The sequence below is a fragment of the Rhinolophus ferrumequinum genome, chromosome 27, assembly GCF_004115265.2.
Source record: "Rhinolophus ferrumequinum isolate MPI-CBG mRhiFer1 chromosome 27, mRhiFer1_v1.p, whole genome shotgun sequence".
NCBI classification, from domain to species: Eukaryota; Metazoa; Chordata; class Mammalia; order Chiroptera; family Rhinolophidae; genus Rhinolophus; species Rhinolophus ferrumequinum.
The window spans coordinates 24359785-24379139 of NC_046310.1; the positions used below are offsets into that span (position 1 = coordinate 24359785).

Here is a 19355-nt window from a genome sequence, read left to right on the forward strand (position 1 = left end):
GGGTGGGATCATTGCGGTAGGTTCACCTGTACGTGGTAGGGCAGTTCTGACCAGGATCTCTACTGTCACTTTGAGAAGTCAAGTACATCAGTGTCTCCTAAAATTACTGACAACGACCATCACATCAGCTGTCCCCAGGGTCCTATGCGGGCTCTGCTTAGGCGTTTGGTACAATGGGATGAGTCCAGGGCCACCTTCCTTTTCCTGTTGGATCAGCCCAAAGATAATCAGTACCGTTTATGACGTGACAAATAGGAGACTCAGCCCTAGCTCAAAGTGACAGGATTCTGAACCCTGTTTGTTCAGTGTGAAAGAACAGTAAGTGGGACTTTGTTTCACAGCCTGGACTCTTTCCTGTACGGGCTTCACGCGCTCTTCAAAGGTGACTTCAGAATAACAGCACGAGATGAGTGGGTGTTCGCTGACATGGACCTTCTGCATAAAGTCGTTGCTCCAGCCATCAGGATGTCCCTCAAGCTTCACCAGGTAAAAATCCATTTTGTAAAAAAGTATGAGCCTGAAACATTAGGAAATAAAATAAGCTTTCAGAAATAGGGTCCCCTTTCTTGGCATGACGTGAGTGAGTTTATTATTTAGACAACCAAGCACTGAGGCCGTTTGGGTAGTCTTGACATTGGCCACTAGGATGGAAGAAGGAAGTTGGCCAGAGGAAATGATGTATCAGAAGTGCCCAAACTGTACCAAAAAGTCCTAAAAACATAGGCCATGAAGCTCTTTCTCTAGGCACGTCCCTGCGTTAGGACCATGGAACGAGGCGCGGCCTCCATCCAGGTCAGGATTCACACAGAGCGGTGGAGAGTGACATGTGGAATGCACTTGGCCCTGCAGATCACCGGCCCAGTGGCCGTCTCACACTCATCCAAGCATCAGCTCGCTGTCCCCACCGAGCCCACGGGTGGACTTATTTCCCCCAGGACCAGTTCACGTGCCCTGATGAGTACGAGGACCCAGTGGTCCTCTACGAGGCCATCCAGTCCTTTGAGAAGAAGGTGGTCATCTGCCATGAGGGCGACCCGGCCTGGAGGGGCGCAGTGCTCTCCAACAAGGAGGAGCTACTGACCCTGAGGCACGTGGTGGACGAGGGCACCGACGAGTACAAGGTCATCATGCTGCACAGGAGCTTCCTGAGCTTCAAGGTGATCAAGGTATGGTGGCCGCCCTTCCCAGGTGGGCACGAGTCTCGCGTGGGGGGGATGTGTGAGAAGGCACCGAGTGGTGGTAGGAACCAACGCCCGAGTCTGAGCCAGCATCTCCTGTTCAGACTCGGTCTCAGAGGGGTGCTGGCAGGGAGCAGAGGTCGGACCTGCAGCTGCAGCCCTGTCAGGGCCACGTCCCACCTCCGACAGCCGGTGTGTCGGCGAGGGCTTTGGCAAGAAGTCCTGGGAGACGCACATACAATACAGGTGGAGGTCAGGACCCAGGCTGTCTTTTAAAGGCTTCCTAATTCCAGATCTTTCCTGTAACCTATTTCTGGACCCAAGAACTTCCTCCCCAATAATTCTCCTTTAATGTGCTTCAAACCCTTGCGGGGAACAAAAACCCGAGGCCTCCCCATTTGCTGTGCGTTTCCCGTGAAAATGGCATCATGTCCTCTTGTAGGACCGCCATTCGCCGTGGCTACAGACAGAGCTTTAGGCCGAAGGATCCTCAGCCCCGGAGCGAGGCTCACTCACTGCACGCTGACCCCACGGGCAGGGAACACACTGCTTTTCCCCGTAGGTCAACAAGGAGTGTGTCCGCGGGCTGTGGGCCGGGCAGCAGCAGGAGCTCATTTTCCTGCGGAACTGCAACCCCGAGCGCGGAAGCATCCAGAACAACAGGCAGGTCCTCCGCAACCTCATCAACTCCTCCTGCGACCAGCCGCTGGGCTACCCCATGTACGTCTCCCCGCTCACCACGTCCTACCTGGGGACCCACCGGCAGCTGAGGAACGTGTGGAGTGGGCCCGTCACTGTGGGCAGCATTAGGACGTGGCTGCGGACCAAGTGGGTAAGGTAGGTCCCCACGGCCAGGCCTTCCCCGGACGCTGGGGCAGGGGCGTGGGGAGCTCTAGGCTTCTGTTGGTATCGCTGCCATCGCTGCTGCTTTCTCATGACTGAAACTGCCACCCCACGTGTCCTCGCAGTGTCAGGGCATCAGTCAGTGGGGCCTGTTTCCCGCACGCCCCCACGCTGAGCCCCAGGCTTGAGTGCCCACACAGCCGGCTGCGCAGCTTCTGGGTCGTTGGGCCCGAAGTCCCACGTCTGTTGCAAGGAGTCCGTCCAGGACTGCCCCAGCCCTCAGCTCTCGTCCCTTAGTCTTCTTCCCTGGTTGTGAGCGTGTCTCTGGTTCGTTGCAATGAGTTCTAGAAGTTTCACCTGCACATGGCAGAGCTCCGTCTCAGGCCTCCAAGCCAAGGTTCCTTGTGGACGGCTGAGACTGCAGCTTACTCACCATGGCGCAGGGTTTTCATTCATTAGACACTGAGGTTTGGGGACCCAGAGCCCCTCTGTCCACCTGCATCCCAGGTGTGCTGCTGCCCTCTGGCGTGTGCCTTCCATCCTGACTCAGCGTGGGCGTGTGGGGATGTTTGGGCGAGAACCTTGGGGCGCTTCTCCCTCCCACAGAATTCGGAAGGACTGCGATGCTGGCCCGCGCACTGCTGGCAACGCAGACGATGTGGACGGAAGGGGGCGCCCGTCCGCAGGCGGCAGCAGCGCCCCGAGTGGGGAGAGCCAGGAGAGCAGCACAGAACAGCCCAGAAAACAGGGAGCCCACCACTGGTCACCCCGGGAAGGGCCACGGCGGACAGGTGGGTGCAGCAGAGGCCTCACAGTTACTGATAAAGGCACCTTTGGTCCTGGTGGCCAACGCGGATGGCTGTGTGTCATTCTAACCTCTGAGAGCGCCTTTTTGCAAGAAAAATCAGTATTGGGACAAAGGACGCCCAAAATTTACCAACGCTTGCACGTCTGCTCAGGAAGAAACTCTCTCTTAGATTCAGCTTTTATCCTTTGTCCATGTCTGTCCATCACCTCAGCCAGCAGTGTTTCTCTGTCCATCTGCCCAGTCTCTCGCTTTCCATCTCATCTCACTCATCCAGGGACCACTTGATCATGTGCCTTTTGTGGCTAGCTGGAGGGGCTCTTGATCCATGGTGGCATTTTCATCTTTCTGCGAGGTGGTCCCCACCCCACTCCAAGTCTGTGGTGGCACAGACAGGCCTCCTGCCCTCCCCTTCCTGCTCCTCTAGTTTTCACCCCCCTACATAATACCTGACATTTAAAGGAAGAAGGAGCCAGCAGATGGGAGTGGAGGAGGTGCCTCGGTCAAGATCGGACACTTTAAAGTTTAAAATCACATTTAAACTACAGCCCGCCTAGTTAGGCTTGACCACGTGGAGGGCTGGGAGGCTGGGCTGGGTTAGGGGAGGCAACCCTGAGGCTTACAGAGGACGTGCCAGGCAGATGCAGGAGAGACGGACGCTCCATCCTGGTTCCCACCAGCACAGGGCGCTTGGCTAGGTGGGTTTCATCCTTGGTCTTCGTGCTTCCTCGCCATCCAGAAGCATTCAGTAAGTGCCTGTCTGTGACTGCTCCACCTGCCAGCTCCACACCACTGAGTTAGCAAGTGACAGTCCTGCCTCCTGGAGGGGCCCAGAGCAAGGCTGAGGGTTTAACTGAAATGGTAAGGATTCATTCCAAATGGGAAAGGCGGTAGGTGGAGAGAAGATGATTAATAGATAGATAGATAGATAGATAGATAGATAGATAGATAGATGAGAGAGAATAGACAGATGGAGGGAGGGAGGGAGGGAAGAAAAGGAAGGAAGGAAGGAAGGAAGGAAGGAAGGAAGGAAGGAAGGAAGGAAGGAAGGAAACACGGGAGGGAAGGTTGAGAGAGGGGTGCCTAGGTAGATGGGCAAAGCAGTCGGTATTAGCTGCTCAGCAGGGACAGGGCCCCCTTCCCCAGGCCTGGCCACCTGCCTGACCCTGAGCAGGGTGCCTGGCATCCAGAGGCTGTGGCACGTGGCTGGCTCGCAGGCTGGGCTCTCTCATTGCTTAGTTAACAGTTGTTATCGTATGAGAAATATAAGTTTTAAAATCACATAAGTGACTTTACAGATGGGAACGTTTCAGTAGGTTCCAAATGGAGAAATGCCTGGGTGTCTGGTGTTTGCTGGTCCAGGTGGCTCCTCTGAACCGGAGGGAGACCGGCATGAGGGGAGGTGGCCGGAGGGGCACAGCTTGTGGAGGTGGAGACGGGGGCTGGAGCAGCCGTGGCTTAGTGAGAGGCCTCGCCCATTTCTGAGCAGGAAGGCAGCGCCAGCGAAAAGGAGAGCGAGTTCTTTCTCCTCCTGAAACGGGGTAACGAGCATCCCTGCCATTCACAGCCGAGGCCAGGCCAGCAGCCTCACACACCCGTGTGACACATGTCGGAGCAGGATGTCCCAGAGCCCGGACTAGCTCCCACTTCTGCATTTTTGCTTCTTACCACTGCCCCTACCACGGGCACTCCTGGCTTTCTGTGCTCTCCAAGGTAACGAGGCGTGCGAGCCCACCTGCCGCTGCCAGCCCCAGGCTCCGAGGCCAGTGGGTCCCGCTCCCGCTCCCTGTGAGGTCAGCTCCTGTTCACGGCGTCCCGGCCACCATGAGAAAAGGCAGTAAGCAGCAGCCGCCTCCTGTGCCCAGTGGGTGCCAAACACGTTCCCTTCATCCTCACCCAAGTGACCCTAAGAGACAGGAACTTTGCCTGTTCTTATCTTGCAGCTGATGAAACTCGACACAGAAGTTAAGTCACTGCCTAGAATCACCCAGCCAGTCAGTTCCTGACCTGGGATTCGAACCCAGGCAGGATGAGCCCAGAACCTGCGATCCTAACCGCCGCACAGGGTCCCATCACCTGTGCTGGGACGCGGCCTTTCCTTGTTCCCGAGCTGGGAAGGGGCTAACGGAGCCACCACACCGCCCTCGCTCCCAGCCCTGTGTCTGTGCTACGGGCAGTGCCCCTTCCCACCTGACGTCGTCCTGTCTACTGCTGACAAGGCAAGGGCTCCTCTTACGACTGGTCTTCCTTCTGACCCACAGCAGGCAAAGCTGGTGCCAGTTCTTCCTGAAGCAGCCAGTAGGGTTAGTTTAGGTCCCCACTGTGGGCACGGGGAGGAAAGGGGACAAGGGACAGTCACAGGTCCCTCCCCTTGCTCAACAAGCTGACATGCCTGCGGAAGGAAGCACTGCACTCTGGGAGTTTTCCTGAGACCTGGTGGCCCCGCAGAGTCAGAGAGCTGGGAGAGTCCCACCCGCTTCATACAAAGGAAGCATCTCTCCCTTGCGCTTTCTCTCTGGCTGTTCCTACAACCCTGACACCCGCACGAAACCATGCAGCTCTTCTCCTTACAGCAGCCAGAGCACTGTTACCTTAGGTTGGTTCAGGTCATTCTTCTGATTAAAAAGAGTTGGACCCAGAAAGTCAGAGTTGGGGGGGCGGTGTACAGGGCTTCTTAACCTTGGTCATTAGAACCGTTTGGGACCTAGAGGCTGAGCCCCTTTGGGGTGGGAGCTGGGAATGTGGTTACTTGGCTGATGCAGTTTTGTAGGTTGGTCCCTCATGTCCCTTATTGTCAGTCAGTATGTATGTGGCTCCTGATGAAATGATGCAGTCGTCATCCGTCACTTTAGAGAGGCGGGATGAAGGGTAGACAGGGCCATGTGATGCCACAAAGGCAGTCAGGACAGGTGTGCTAAGTGCCCTGCCGGAGGGAGTCTGGGGCGCTGGAAGTGAAGGACCTCACCCTGGGTGGGGCACGACCCAGAAGCTCAACCAAGGAGTGATGAAGAGCGGGTCTGGACGATGAATGCGAACCAAATTCTAAGATCAGGTCTTGTTTTACTCACGGTGCCCAAGGCTTAATTCCCATAACTGGGGCCCCACCTGCTCCCTCCCTTGCTCCCTGCCTCAGTTCCCAGCCAAGTGTCCCAATACTGGGCCCTTGCCAGGCTCTCAGAGGACTAGGGTCCTGCCTGAGTCCCCACAAGCAGGGCCCCCCTCCCAAGACGGGTGGCGTGCTGCTCCCAGCGTGCCCGGCACGTCACCCCAGGTGTGACCCGGCTGCCAGACACTCAGTGCAGCTGCGGCCTCAGCTGCGGCCCGACAGCCTGCAGTCTTCTTGCTGAGGTAAACAGTGTATGTCCCAGCTGGTAGGGGACCTGGTCCACCTGGCGAAGGCTGGCGGCCTACCTGAGAGCAGTTAGGAGAGGAAGAGTCTGCCGTCCTCTTGGTGAGAACCAACCTGTCAGGTGACAATCAAAGATGGAGGCACAGTGCCGGGGTGACGAACCAAGAAGGGTCGTTCATGTGGTGTTTCAACCAGATTCTAAGGAGGTTTTCCCTGGAAACACCCAGAATTCAATAATGACAGAAGTGGCAAAGTTAAATGAAGAAACAGCGGTCCTGAGCAGCACAAAAGTGTTTAGCATGGTTTGCTCACTTGTTCCACGTGTAAAATTAAATTTACCAAAAAATCAAGCACAGTAACAACAAAAGCAACAAGCAAACCCGAAGCAATGAGGGTGGGGGGAGGTGGCCTCGTCCTGCAGAGAACAGACCCTTCCCCACTCACTGACACACAGGGGTCTTTGTCCCTCTCCTTCTGGAATTTGCTGGGAAGCCCCCACCGAGCCCGGGTGGTCCTCCATCCGGCATCAGAGTCGCTGACTTGCGGACGACTGGAGCAGTTCTGGACAGCAGTCAGCATTACGGTGTAAATCACAAACAGATGTTTGGCCTCGCCAGACTCTGCATAAACTAACAAATCACCAGCTCTGTTCTTAATTCTGATTCGTCAGGGCCCCTCTTTTTCCCTCTCTAAAAGTAACTTATTCAACTATTCAGCAGGGACCATCCAGATGGGCTTGGCCCCGGGTGAAAGCCAAAGCCAGGGGCTGTCCACCCTCATCCCAGGGAGGGTAATGCCAGCCCTGCAGGGCTGAGGAGCACCATTGTGGGGGTGGGGGCACGCTGTCTTCTAAGCAGACGAGCAAGAAAGATCCAGGTGGGAACACCAGTGCCCTCTGGAAACAGGCACCCACCATCATGGTGGCCGCACAGCACTAAGGTCAACGTGAAGCAAAGGGCCCTTCCTGCCAGTAACCTGCTGTGGGCAGGCGTGGGGCTGGGGGTCCCTGGGAATCTCCACGTTAGCATTTGTTTCCTAAGGAGCTCTCTCACAAGATGTGTGTCCTCTAGGGGGGTTCTTCTATAGATACACATAAATATTCTAGAAACCCTGGATGCACAATTAATAATTTAGGAATTTAGGGTGAGGTGCAACATGGGAAATTCCAGCCCTTTTCGGTGCCCACCCTCCACCCCGTCTGTACGGATTGAATGAGCAGCTTTAGGAGACGTGCCCATAAGGCAGTTGGTAGAACTGTGATGTCACTAGCTGCTTCCTTCTAAATAGTATTTTAAAATTCAGCCCTAGTGATTATAGATGCTTAAGAGACGCAATTCAGCATTCTGCTGGGCACAGGTTCCCTCCTACCTGCTTGGTCCATAAAGTTACAGGGGCAGGCCATGCACAGGACATGCATTTTAAATCGTCCCTGTCCCAGAGACATCGACAGGACCAAATCTTTGGGGCAGTCCAACCCCTTTCGTCAAAAAGTCTCAGGAAGAGCTGAGGCCACGAGGGACCCCGAGGGGAGGGGCAGCCGGTACAGGGAGCTGGATGGTTCCCTGGACGGGAACACACTAGGCGATGGTTGTGTCCCTGGAGGCCTGGGCCTGGCCAGTAACGCCGCCAGCCCGTGGGGGCCATGAAAGGCTTCCTCTTAAAGACCTGGATCTCAAGGGAAAACTTTTCTAGAAAACAAAGGCCACAACATGAGGCTCCGCCCTTTTTCTTCCCCTTTTTTAAGGCACCTGAAAATGATAACCTGCATGTTTTCCCTTTATCACTGCTTAGGGGAGGAGCACAGCAACGTGAGTCCTGAAGCAGGAACAAAACAGGATTTGCTCAAGGGGGACAGGTTATGCGTCTGGTCCCGTCTGGTCTGCCAGGAAGGTGGGGTGTTAGTGTTAGAGTAGGAAAGTCCTGGGCAAACCAGACAGGTTGCTCACCCTGGCCACCGCCCCCACACCCACGCCCCCCACCCCCTCAGGAGAGCCCCTCAGTGGGGCTGGCAGCTCTCAGGCCGGCCTTGAAAGCGGGCGGTAAGGGGGGCCACCTGGGTTCCGAGGCCCAGGAAAGCAGGCCGCCCCCTCACTGCGCAAACACTGACGTTGCCATGGCCACCTGTTCTCCTTTCTTTTAAAGGCAGGAGGAAAGGCAGGAGTCAGTCTGTGCAGGCCCACGGGGCGTTAAGCCAGAGCCCGGCCATCCTGAGCTCATCAGGCCCGATCTTAGAAAGCCACCAGGCCTTCCTGCAGACGTCCTCGTCGGTCCACGGGCTGGCCCCGAGGCTCTCGGGCAGCCGGCTGTCCTTACACACCTCTGCCGCGTCCCTGCACTCACAGCCCCCGCCTGTCACCACCACCGGCCACCTGAGCGTCCGCGAGCGGGCCGAGGCGCTCATCAGGTCCAGCCTGGGCTCGTCCACCAGCTCCACCCTGAGCTTCCTCTTCGGCAAGCGGAGCTTCTCCAGTGCTCTCGTCATCTCCGGCCTCTCTGCCGCAGAGGGAGGCAGCACCAGTGATACCCAGTCATCCAGCAGCGTCAACATCATGATGGGCCCCTCGGCGCGGGCCGCCAGCCAGGCCACACGGGTAAGGGGTTTGGCGGGTGGGCGGGCTCCGGGCCTGTGGCCCCCGGCCACCTGCCTGCAGACTCCTACCGCTGTCTCCACAGTGACAGACAGCAGGTCATCAGACAGGAGAGGGTTGGGCCGAGCTCTGAAGCAGCCCACATATGTAGCACACGTCCTGTGGGTAATAATACCCAAGTGGGGTACTGTTGTCATCTGAGCCCTGAGCCCGGGGCGTGGGGACGTTCTCCACTCATCCACACAGCAGAAAATATGTCACCTTAGTCTCTTTTCACATTAATCTGGCCCCAGAGGACACACATCAACACTGGAGTTCGATCACCACAGATTTCGTCCACCAGATCTGATTTCAAAGCTGCCGAGATGTATTTCTACATATTTACTTCTAAGTATTTAAACATTAAAATGGAGAGTTTTGAGGATTTGCCTCAAATAAACTGTTACTCACCTAGAGTTATGAGCTAGCTGATATTAGATGAGTACTTGAGCTTCATAAGTAATAAATACTCAGCAATTCTCTTCCGTACTGCAGCAGGGAGGGAAAATAGGAGACATCAAGGCAGACCTCGTGTCAGATGGCAGATTCCCCACGCTCCTCTGGAATGGCTACGCCTTGTCCTGGCCAAGGGTGCAGTACCTGCAGGTGGATGGTGGGGGGCCTTCCTCCTTCCCACAGGAGAAGCCCTCCAGGCAGGTGCCTGCCCCAGGGGCAATGGCAGCCATCCTCAGCCACCGAGAAACCGAGGCTGGCACGGACCTCCCTAAGAAGAGCCATGGGAATGCAGCAGTGCCGTGCCACCTGGGGGCGGGGGGTGTTCTATGGGCTTCCTGGAGCCCCCACCACCCACCTCCTCACCCCGCCATCACACCAGCCAACACAGGGAAACTGGTTACTTTTGGGATTGTAACTCAGTTTAGTTAGATAACTAAATGTATTAACAAACTTCCTTTTTTTCATTTCCTCAATAAAAATGCACAGAATATCATCACACCTTTCTCACACCCGCAATCTGTGTTTAAGGCACAGACTGTGGGTGTAATTCTGGGATTCTGGCAAATTCTCTTCAGCACGGATGACCGAGCCCTTGGTCGGACTCTATGCATCCAGAATAAAAGGCCTCTGGATTCCTGTTCAGGGTCAAACCTGCAGGACTCAGCATTTGTGACAGGGGCTAAGTGTCTATGAAGTGACACTGACCAAAACCCAGGAAATCCAGGCACACAAATGACCTTTTACCCGAGGTCATCTTTTCAGCATGTCCAGATTACCTGAGAGTGGGTCCCCACGTTCAGAGGCACCTCTGCAGCCCATGTTACATCCTCCTCCAAGGCCGCCCTTTTTGTCCTCTGTAATCTGACCCGACTTCAGGTTTAGTCGGTCAGTACGCAGGCAGTGAGGTGGTAGTTAGAAGTGGCCACACCTGTCTGCTGAGCCATTTGCTTCTCTTTTCTCTTCGGAAGCACTTCTCCGAGCCATGTGAACCCACCGAGGGCCTCGAGCAGAGGCAGCTTCACGGCCGCCGTCGGGCTGAGGTGGTGGCTGAGGGCCTTGGGGTGGTCTGCAGAAGAGCCAGCCAGGAGGACATCGGCCTGGACGACACGGCTTCCCAGCAGAGCGCCTCCGATGAGCAGTAGGCGCACAGGACTGGAAGGGCCCCCACGGCCGGGACAGACGGATCCCACAGCTTCCCCTTTCTTTTTCTCCCTTCTCCCCAAAACTGAAAAGAGCAAATATTGCCATCCACATGAGGCCCTTCCTGTGGAAAAATGAGAGCTGTTGTAGAAAACTGAATAACTTTATCTCAGGATCTTGAAAAACATCTCACACGATGAAAAACAACCACTTGACGCCAGGCCTCTTACCCCCCATGCTGCTCCAAGCACTCACTGCGCCCAGGGCTGGGACCGGGAGGCACAAAATGCTTTCCAGAACGTGAAGATTCAAACAAAAGCCATGCACCATCTTCACACAACTGGGGGAGAGGGGCGCATAAATAACTACCTGATGGAAGTATGACAGCTGCATGTTACGTAACTGGCGTGTCATAGAATCATACCACCGCCGGTCCAGTGCACTACTGTTATGCCCATGCATAAAGAAAATCTCACTTCTTTATAATATTTATGCAGATGTTAAGTATAAACCGGCGACAGCTTCATTGCAAGAAACGTGGTAGTGCATGCAGCCCTGTCCACAATGCCCTGTGCCACAGCCAGCTGTCCCTGGAGAGGGGAGTGTGGGAGTCTGGTCCACGTCCACACGAAGCCGGAAGCCGTCCTGGGAGGACATGACGCTGGGCGGGCAGAGTGATTCCCACAGCTGCCAGGCTGGCCCTGCCCCCGTGCCCCGTGCCCCATGGGACCTCCGCTTGTACTCCAAGCCAAGCAGTCCCTACGGTGTCACTTGCACATGCCTTTGTTTGGGGAATTAAAGGGTTTATAGTTATTGCTGTGTCCAGTTGCTTGAGTTCTGCTGAAACTGTTATTTCTAAAAAATGAATCTGTGAAAATGACATTTGGGCAAATTCTGAGACATCTTTTCCCATCTTAAGATTTCCATGGGGTAGAACAGAAAGATGGCTGGCTCCTTGCTCACAGGAGGCAGGGCAAGGAGCCATGGAAATCTTAAGACACAGCCCACAAAGAATGGCATCCGTGACCCGCTGAAAAGACCACAGTTAGAAACACTGAATTTGGAAACAGTCTTACAAATTTCAAGGTCTCTAGGGTTTGGCAGTGTGGGGTGAGGCCAGGGTATTATACGTAATTCCTTACTCCTTGGAAATAGATGGTAATATGATTTTTGTTTTGTTTCGGTTAAAAAAAAATTATCAATCAATAACAATAGGTGGGCTCTATAGTCCGAGTGCATTATTCTCAGACCAGCAGCCACTGGAGACAAAAACTTGGTGCTTCTGATTTATATGCAGATGATTGTCGAATGAGGGGCTGATAAAACCTCATGTAGTTCTCAAAGTTGGTCAAACCGACTCAGCTGGAGCTCCTGAAATCCTCTTGGGCAACTTTGTGGCCAAGCCCTGGGCACCATATGGCAGGTCCTGAGCTGTGAGTGGGGCCTCCCCATGTAGAGTGTCTCCTTGAATTTAGTAAGAAAAATGATGCACAACTGGCCACTCCTTGTGCGTCCAGAAGGAATAAACAGAAAGCCACCAGGTCCAACAGAAGTTGAAACCTCCCGGGAAGCCAACCTGTAAAGGACCATTCGGAGGAGAAGGCCGAAGGGCCCTGGGGGCACCAGCATTTCCTTCCTGGGGAATCTCCCGGGCTCCTCCGACTGCTGAACCACCCCTATCCCACTGCTCAGTGCAGCCTTTGGGGAGGCCAGGGGAGAGGAAAATTTATGGTTTAGCCACAACAGCAGACACTAATGTAACGAGTCACCAGTGAAGACGGAGACAGCTGTGAGCCGGTCCTGCGCGTACTTCCGCCCACAGGTGCGCGTGCCTGAAAGGGAAGAGCGATGTCGAACTCGCCTCACAACTCTTTGTGGCTTTCACAGATGCAGTCACGTTTTCGTTTTGTTTTCTTAATTGTGGAAAACAACTTTTATCTTTACAACTCATGAGCTTGTGTGGGGACAGAGTCTCAGAGAGCAGTTTCCAGGCTGTTGGCCTCACATGTATAGGTGCTGGCTCAGGTCGTAGACGGCCATCAGGGGTGGCTAGTTGGCCGTCAGCTGTAACCAGTGAGCCATTGGCCACTGATATAACTGCCGTGGCTACGCTAGGAAGTGCACATTGCAGTTAGCACGTGGGGTCGGTTGGCAGAGAAGCGCATGGCAGATTGCGGATCGTGTGGCTCCGGCTTCCTGTGTCTCCAACCCAGCCGCCAGCGAGAATACAGTGGTATGAACCCCCTATTTATGGCTCCGTGGGTGTTCCTTTTTGGCCTCACCATGTCCTGCGTTCTTATGTGGGGAGCGGGACCAGAGACCCCGCATGACACCCTGCATGACAGCTTGTTAATCTGGTCTTCAGCCTGTCGGCTGTTTATCAGGATAGTCCTTGCAAAATACCATATTATTAGCCCCCATTTAGAAGAGATATTCCTAAAGTGACAGTTCTTGCCAGTTATTCAAATGTTCTGCCAGCATACAGCTAGAGAGTTATTCTCTGCATGTGGATACTGGCCAAAAATCTCTCCTCTAAAGATGAAACTGTAGTGCTTGCTTTTATATAAATCATGTGGCTTTCTGGCATCATTGATTCTAAATTTTGCAGTGTTGAAATCGTCTGTCTGGCAAGTAGTTTTCTGAAATCACGCGATGCTCCAACTTCTCTTTGCCCATAAAACGTGCAATGTGACACCCGTTTACTTAGGCCTCTCCTCTCCAGCCCCTCCCTTTCCTGTTATGTCCCAAGTCACCGAGCTTCAGGGACATAAGCGTGTCATCAGCAGGCGCGCGCAAGCACACACACACACAATTTCCCAGACAACCTTGCATGAACAGAAAGGGGGCAGGACAGGAAGAGCGGGGACAAGGCCCTTTCCACCATTTCTGCGCTGCCGTCGCCCCACACCGGCTGGATGGTCTGAGGGCAGGACATGGGGTGCGTGACTGAACTGGCAACTTGACTGGGAGCCTCTTCCTCTCAGTCACTATTATCAGATTATTCTCTGAACTTAAGACTCACCCATCTCCCTACCTGTGCTCACTCTTACTCAGAGGTAAAAAGAAACAGTTTATACACTGTGTGTTGATGACACTGTATGTTGCGCTGGCGGTCCCATCTGCGATGGGGGAAGATGACAGGATTTAGGACCCCCATTCCTAAATCAGCTCTGCTTTGCCCCATTTAACCGTTGTTCTAGCTGACATCCCTCGTGCAGGAGGTGCACGTCAGTCTGTGCCTTTCAAAGCGAACTCTTCCTCGAAGTCTCCACTCGTAACCAAATGTCCGTTAGGTATCTGGATTTGTTTGAACAGTAGGCATTTCGAACTCACATATGGAAGAGAACTCCCACTCTCCACCCACCCTGACACTGCACCCTTCCTCTCCGAGGGCACCCGCCTCGGCTGGGGGCCCCACGGGGCAGTGCTCAGCCTCTCCTGCTCTGGCCCTGGCTCGTGCTGAGTGGCTGCACGTGCTGTGCCTCGGCGTCTCTTCCTGACCCCGTCATCACGTCCTCCTTTAAACCTCAGCAGAAGGCCGTTCCTACAGGCTCCGCACGTTTGGCCCCGAGGCAGTTATTTGTGAATTCATCTTATCAGATACCGAGAGCTGCCAAAACAAGAAACACTTATTTCTCACAGTCTGGGGGCTGCGTAGGCCAAGATCAAGGTGCCAGCAGCTCTGTGTCTGGGGAGGCCACTTCCTGCGTCATCACCTTCTGTCTTCTCGCTGTCCTCACATGGCAGAAGGCGCTCTTTTATAAGGGCACTAATCCTAGTCACCTCATCACCCCCAAAGGTCCACCTCCACAAACCATCACATTGCAGGTTAGATTTCAATATTTGAATGGGGAAGGGGGAGGCAGAGACATCAGACTCTATTATTACATAATCCTTTATTAAATTTCGTTTCTTAAAACACAGACTGTGTCTGACATCTTCACGCATGCTCCCTGTCAGTCTATTTAACCAAGTAATATAAGGGTTATTTACGGACCTTCTCACAGCCGACAGACAGTAAATGCTCTTTTGATCGGTAACAACTACAGATTATTACACTAAATGTCACCTTAGATCGGGGGGCACATGACACTGAAAAAGACTGAAGAAATGTCATCTGAGGTCCAGGGGCATGTGACACACTGAAAACAACTGAAATGTCACCTGAAGTCTGGGGGCACATGACACACTGAAAAAGACTGAAAGCCTAAACAGTGGGAGTGACGATGGAAGCAGCACGGGCTTCGGAGCCACGGGGGCTGGGCCTCAAATCCTGTACCTGCCACTACGGCCGAAGCTCCCAGCACCCTACAAACGTCAGGGGCTGTCCTGGGTCTGTGCACAGTCAGATTTCTAGGGGGTCATACGCTCTTGCCCTTCCAGAACCACATTTGGCTTCAGCCCTAAGTGTCCTCAAACGAGCTATTTTACTTTATTGGAATCGATTTCATTGCTTTCCTTCTAATGTAAGACAAAACCAGTCTACTAAACAGTCATGACTGAAAACAAAGACAAGCAGCAAAGGAAAGCTGTCCCTTCAGACTTCAGATGGATGTGAACCCTCGTAAACGCAGAGCGCCTTCCGGGAGATGGAGCCCGTCAGCCAGGCTTGGATGCGTGCGGGGCCTATTGTCAGGGAGCAGGGGACGAGTTCCCCAGCTGCCTCCTTTCTCAGGTCTCCTGAGGGCTGAGTGGGGCTCACTGCGGGCTGTGGGAGTCGGGCGAGTGGACTTCGGGCAGGTGGTTCCAAGGCCTGGCGCTGGCCGTGCAGGAGGCCGAGGCTTGCAGACACACCTGTGCTCAGTGCGCCCCAATCCTGGGAGCACGCTGAAGTCACACCTCATGAGCTCAGCCTCCCTGAACAACCCAGCCGGACAGGGACAGTGAGTCAGTGACGCTCACGTCCTCAGACTGGACAAGGTAGCCTTTTTATTAAGGGATAGGTTCATATTCTAGTGGGCCTGTCAGCTGTGGTCCCTCAAAGGCTTGGGAAATCCAGACCAAGTTGCAGAAGGCGGCTTTGGGAGGAAGCGCTGAGGTGACACTGACATAAAGGCCTGTCACAGGTGGCAAGCCGTCACCTCGGTTTAGAGACACGAGTGCTTCCTGTCCTGTCGTGCGCCCAGAGCCGTCACAGGACCCCTCCCTCCACAGACGCTGGGCCTGGTACACAGGTACAACGGGGAACACCTGCCATTAATGCCAGCCAGCTTTGCAGCTAACGCTAGTTGATAAAAAAATCCTGGAAGTTCATTGATCTTCACCAGAAATGACCTAAAAACTGTTAATCACTCCAGTACCATCAACCCCTCAAGGGCAGTTTTCACCCTCTATGAATTCTGGGGTGTCAGCAGTCTTTTCTGCAGTGCCCGGCTGTGAGCTGCCCCTTGTCACCCTACACATTTCCGATAGACCCAGCCCTGGACGATGCAGACAGCTGGGACATTTCCTTCCATGACGTGCCATCACCTCCCTGTGACCACATTCATTTCCCCCCTTTTCTGGAAGGGAAACGAGGCACAGAGAGGTTTAAGAATATGGCCAAAGTGGGGCTCTGAGGTGCCCCCAGGCCAGGGCCTGCTGAGTACCAAAGACCATCACCATTTCTTTCTTTTTTTAAAAAATAAGAATTTATTTGATCTAAACTGACAGCATAGGCCAGGGAGGAAGATCTCAAAGGGTCTGGTTTCTAAGGCTGCTTATCCCTCCCACACAAGGACTCATGTATCTGCCAACATCACATTAATGTTTAATGTATTAAGCAATACACAAACAGTAAGAGATGGATAGGGGAGAACCTAAATGGTTGGCTTTTGAAATAGTAATTTTTAAAAATCAAATAACATCACTTGAAGATGCTGGGACGGCAGCTGCACCTGGAAAGGGACTTGGTGCTCAGGACACGCAGAACCAAGGAGGCGGTGAACACATGTATAAGCTTCAGGGGGGCAGTCTCCATCGAATACTCTGAAAACCACTTCTCATCTCATATTTACCCAAATCATACGCACAACTGCAAGAGGAAATAAACAAATCTCTCGGCATAAATCAACCCCAGTGGATGGTTAGTCTTAAAGTCAATCCAGCATTAAGGCTAATTCGATCCTTTAAACACTTTATGGAAAACAGCTGTCAGGCGCTCTGGAGAAACCTGCAGGCATAAAACCTTGACAGGCTCCTCGGGAACGCGCACATTTCCCCACGTGCAGAAAAGCGGTGACACAGATCAGCTTCATTTCCGGCCACTCTGCACACACGTCACAATTTCTGTCAAAAGGTGGTTTCTGTTCTCCTTGGTGACCTGTGGGGAGAAGCGAGAGAGTGGGCGTCAGAGTCCCTTTCCTGTCTTCAGTTCTCTGACAGGTCATATTCTACAAGAACAGCCCGGAAGGCGGAGGGGCGAGGTATGTTCTGTGAGGTATGACCTGGGAGGAAGCCCAGCTCTCCAGACGCTCTGGAAGCAGGACAGGTGTCCTGCTTCCCATCCCACCAGCGGCTTCTGCAAAGTGAAAGGGAGTTTCCAACTGGCAGATTTAACCACAAAAAGAGCTAAGAATGAAGCCCGTACAAGGCACTCTGGAATGGAGGATGGGACGCACGATGGGACACGGCCCAAAGTGACCTGACCTGACGGGAAGGAACTGCCTGAGTGAGCCAGGTGGGCCCCCGGAGAGCAGCTGGCCGTGTCACATCCACAATCCTGGATGCCCCCAAAGGTCACTCATCTACTCATCTCTCTATGAACTTAGGAAACCTGAGTGTTGCCAGGAGCCCGACGTCAGTCAACTCCACCTTCGAAAGATGGGGAAGCTGACACCCCAAGAAGTCAGGCATTTTCCTGAGGTCTCAGAGCCAGTGGGGGACGCAGTGCGGACTAGACCTCAGGCCTGCGGACCCCAGTGTGCTTGCTCTGCAATTGGTACCATTACAAAAACAAAAGTAACGAAGAGTTTATTGAGCTTTACTTGACGGTTGTCATTTTTCCTTCTTTCACAGCCACAGCCCCAGTGAGTACAACAAAAGCATTCCGACAGCCCCGGGGAGCTGGGCTGCTGCTCAGGCAAGGGCAGGGCCACAGCTCCTCCCCTCACAGGTGCCTTCCTGTTTGGCCCCACACAACATTCTCCCTTTCAGCACTGATAGAGTGCCACCCAGAAACGGCAAGGTGCTGCGGGCAGAGAAAGGGCTCAGAGGAGGGCTGGACCTCACAGCGCTCGCAGACCAGCATGCAGCGACAGACGTGAACCGCAGCGTGCACAGTGAATGGTAAAGGACCCGTGAGAATGGGGAGCAGGCAGAGCGGGTGGGGGAGGGGTCAGGAAAGGCTTCCACAGACTTCATTGTCACAGGTGGACAATGACAGAAGGGCACCCAGACGGAAGGTCCTGAGCAGAAACTCATGGTCAGTGAGTGCACCTGGGAAACCCGAGTGGGTTCAGGGCGGGTGGTGGGCCCTGAGACGGGCCTGGTCCACGGCAGACTTCATACCCCGTGTCCACCGGATGGCCTGGCACACAGTAGGTGCTGATAAACGTCTGATGAGGAAATGCACAGTGGATTCCTCCCTCTGGTGCCAGCATCCACTGTCCCTTCCTCTAAGTGGCTGACTTTCTTTTGGGAGACCACCCATCTAAGAACTAGCCTTCGGGGAAGAGGTACAAGCTGTGCCAGGACCTTTCTGAGCACCTGAGCCCTGACAGGACTGAGCTGAGCAGCCAAGGCTGAGGCTGACACGCCAACTGCACTGTCCAGACACTGCCTGCTGGTCCCTGCCGGGTCACTCCCTGGGCAGCTCTGTCCCCCCTGAAACGAGGACCATTAGCTCTGCCTTCAGCTTGAAGAGAAACCGCAGCCGTGCAAGGCTTTTTGTGCTGTTTTCACTTAAGTTAGCCGAAGTCCATTTCTGCTGTTGGCATTCAAGGAACCCCTCTCTGTGGAGGGGGCAGGGGAGGCAGCTGGGCATCCAGTGCTGGAACTCGGGGGGCTATTGGGGGGGGCTGCTGTGCAGAGTAAGGATGGCGGCCAGAGGCCTCAGTTCCCCTGTCCTGCCCTCCCCATTTCACCAGGTCTCACACGAGGCTCTGCCTGCAGAGTCTGAGAGGCACCTCAGAAGGAGGACACGAGGGGCATCTGGGGCCCCTTCCTCCTCTCTGAATAGCCCATCACTTCCTTTATACAAGTCAGAGAAAGGAGGTGTCGAGCGGGGAGAGGAGGAGTGCAGAGGAAGGAAGAGGGAAGATAAGTAAACGGGAAGTGGGGAGGAGGGAAGGAAACACACTGTCCAGCTGGAAAGAATGAACTGTACCTTGGCCAGGGTGTGGACGGGCAGGTAGGCGAGCCCCACCTCCAGGTGCCCAGAGGGTCTGCCACTTAAGTGAGGTGACGTACAATGAAACCAGGTTACCACCGGCTACTGATGGACACGAGAGTTAGGTTCCTAGGAATCGCATCGACCTTATAAGGAACGACACTGAACGAAACGTTATCCGAGGACCTGCACCCTCAGCACACGCTGCCTGGACGATCCCCGAGGACACACCACGGAAGGGAGCTGTCAGAGATGCACCTGGTGCATCTGACCTCACCAGTTCTGTGTTGAGTGGTTCTGATGTCACTCATTGTACGTTAAGGTGGTGCAATGAGATACACACGAGAGAAAAGGAGCAGAAGCAGCGAGGATGGAGAGGGCGGGAGGGGACCTTCCTCAGGTCATCCGAAGGCTCAATTTCTGTTCTAGAACCGTCAGGGGGCATGTGAAGGGACATGAAAGGGAGACGGGGGATGCCATCACCTGAGACACGGGTCTCGTGTGAAGGCTGTTTAGGTGGCAGAGCCAAGGCCTGCAGAGAAATCGGACGTGGCAGGCGTGAGACTTCAGGGAAGACAGAGATACCACAGGCATTCTGCGTTTCGGGGAAACGCCTCATCTTCTCCACCACGGCATCACGTGGCAACCC

General features: G+C 54.3%; 2 protein-coding genes across 5 annotated transcripts in view; one reads left to right on the forward strand and one right to left on the reverse strand.

Annotated features, from left to right (window-relative positions):
• PCNX2 (pecanex 2) overlaps positions 1-12573 on the forward strand; it is a 219624-nt gene extending 207051 nt beyond the window's left edge. The window contains exons 29-34 of the mRNA XM_033099629.1: positions 342-486; positions 936-1166; positions 1741-2015; positions 2628-2812; positions 8318-8766; positions 10227-12573. Coding sequence (XP_032955520.1) covers positions 342-486; positions 936-1166; positions 1741-2015; positions 2628-2812; positions 8318-8766; positions 10227-10400 — 1459 coding nt within the window. The 3' untranslated portion in view covers positions 10401-12573. The remainder of the gene's footprint in view (positions 1-341; positions 487-935; positions 1167-1740; positions 2016-2627; positions 2813-8317; positions 8767-10226) is intronic.
• A 3554-nt stretch (positions 12574-16127) lies between these two features.
• NTPCR (nucleoside-triphosphatase, cancer-related) overlaps positions 16128-19355 on the reverse strand; it is a 30305-nt gene continuing 27077 nt past the window's right edge. For all 4 annotated transcript variants that reach the window (XM_033099754.1, XM_033099753.1, XM_033099755.1 and 1 more), the window contains one exon: positions 16128-16699. In XM_033099754.1, coding sequence (XP_032955645.1) covers positions 16669-16699 — 31 coding nt within the window. In that variant the 3' untranslated portion in view covers positions 16128-16668. The remainder of the gene's footprint in view (positions 16700-19355) is intronic.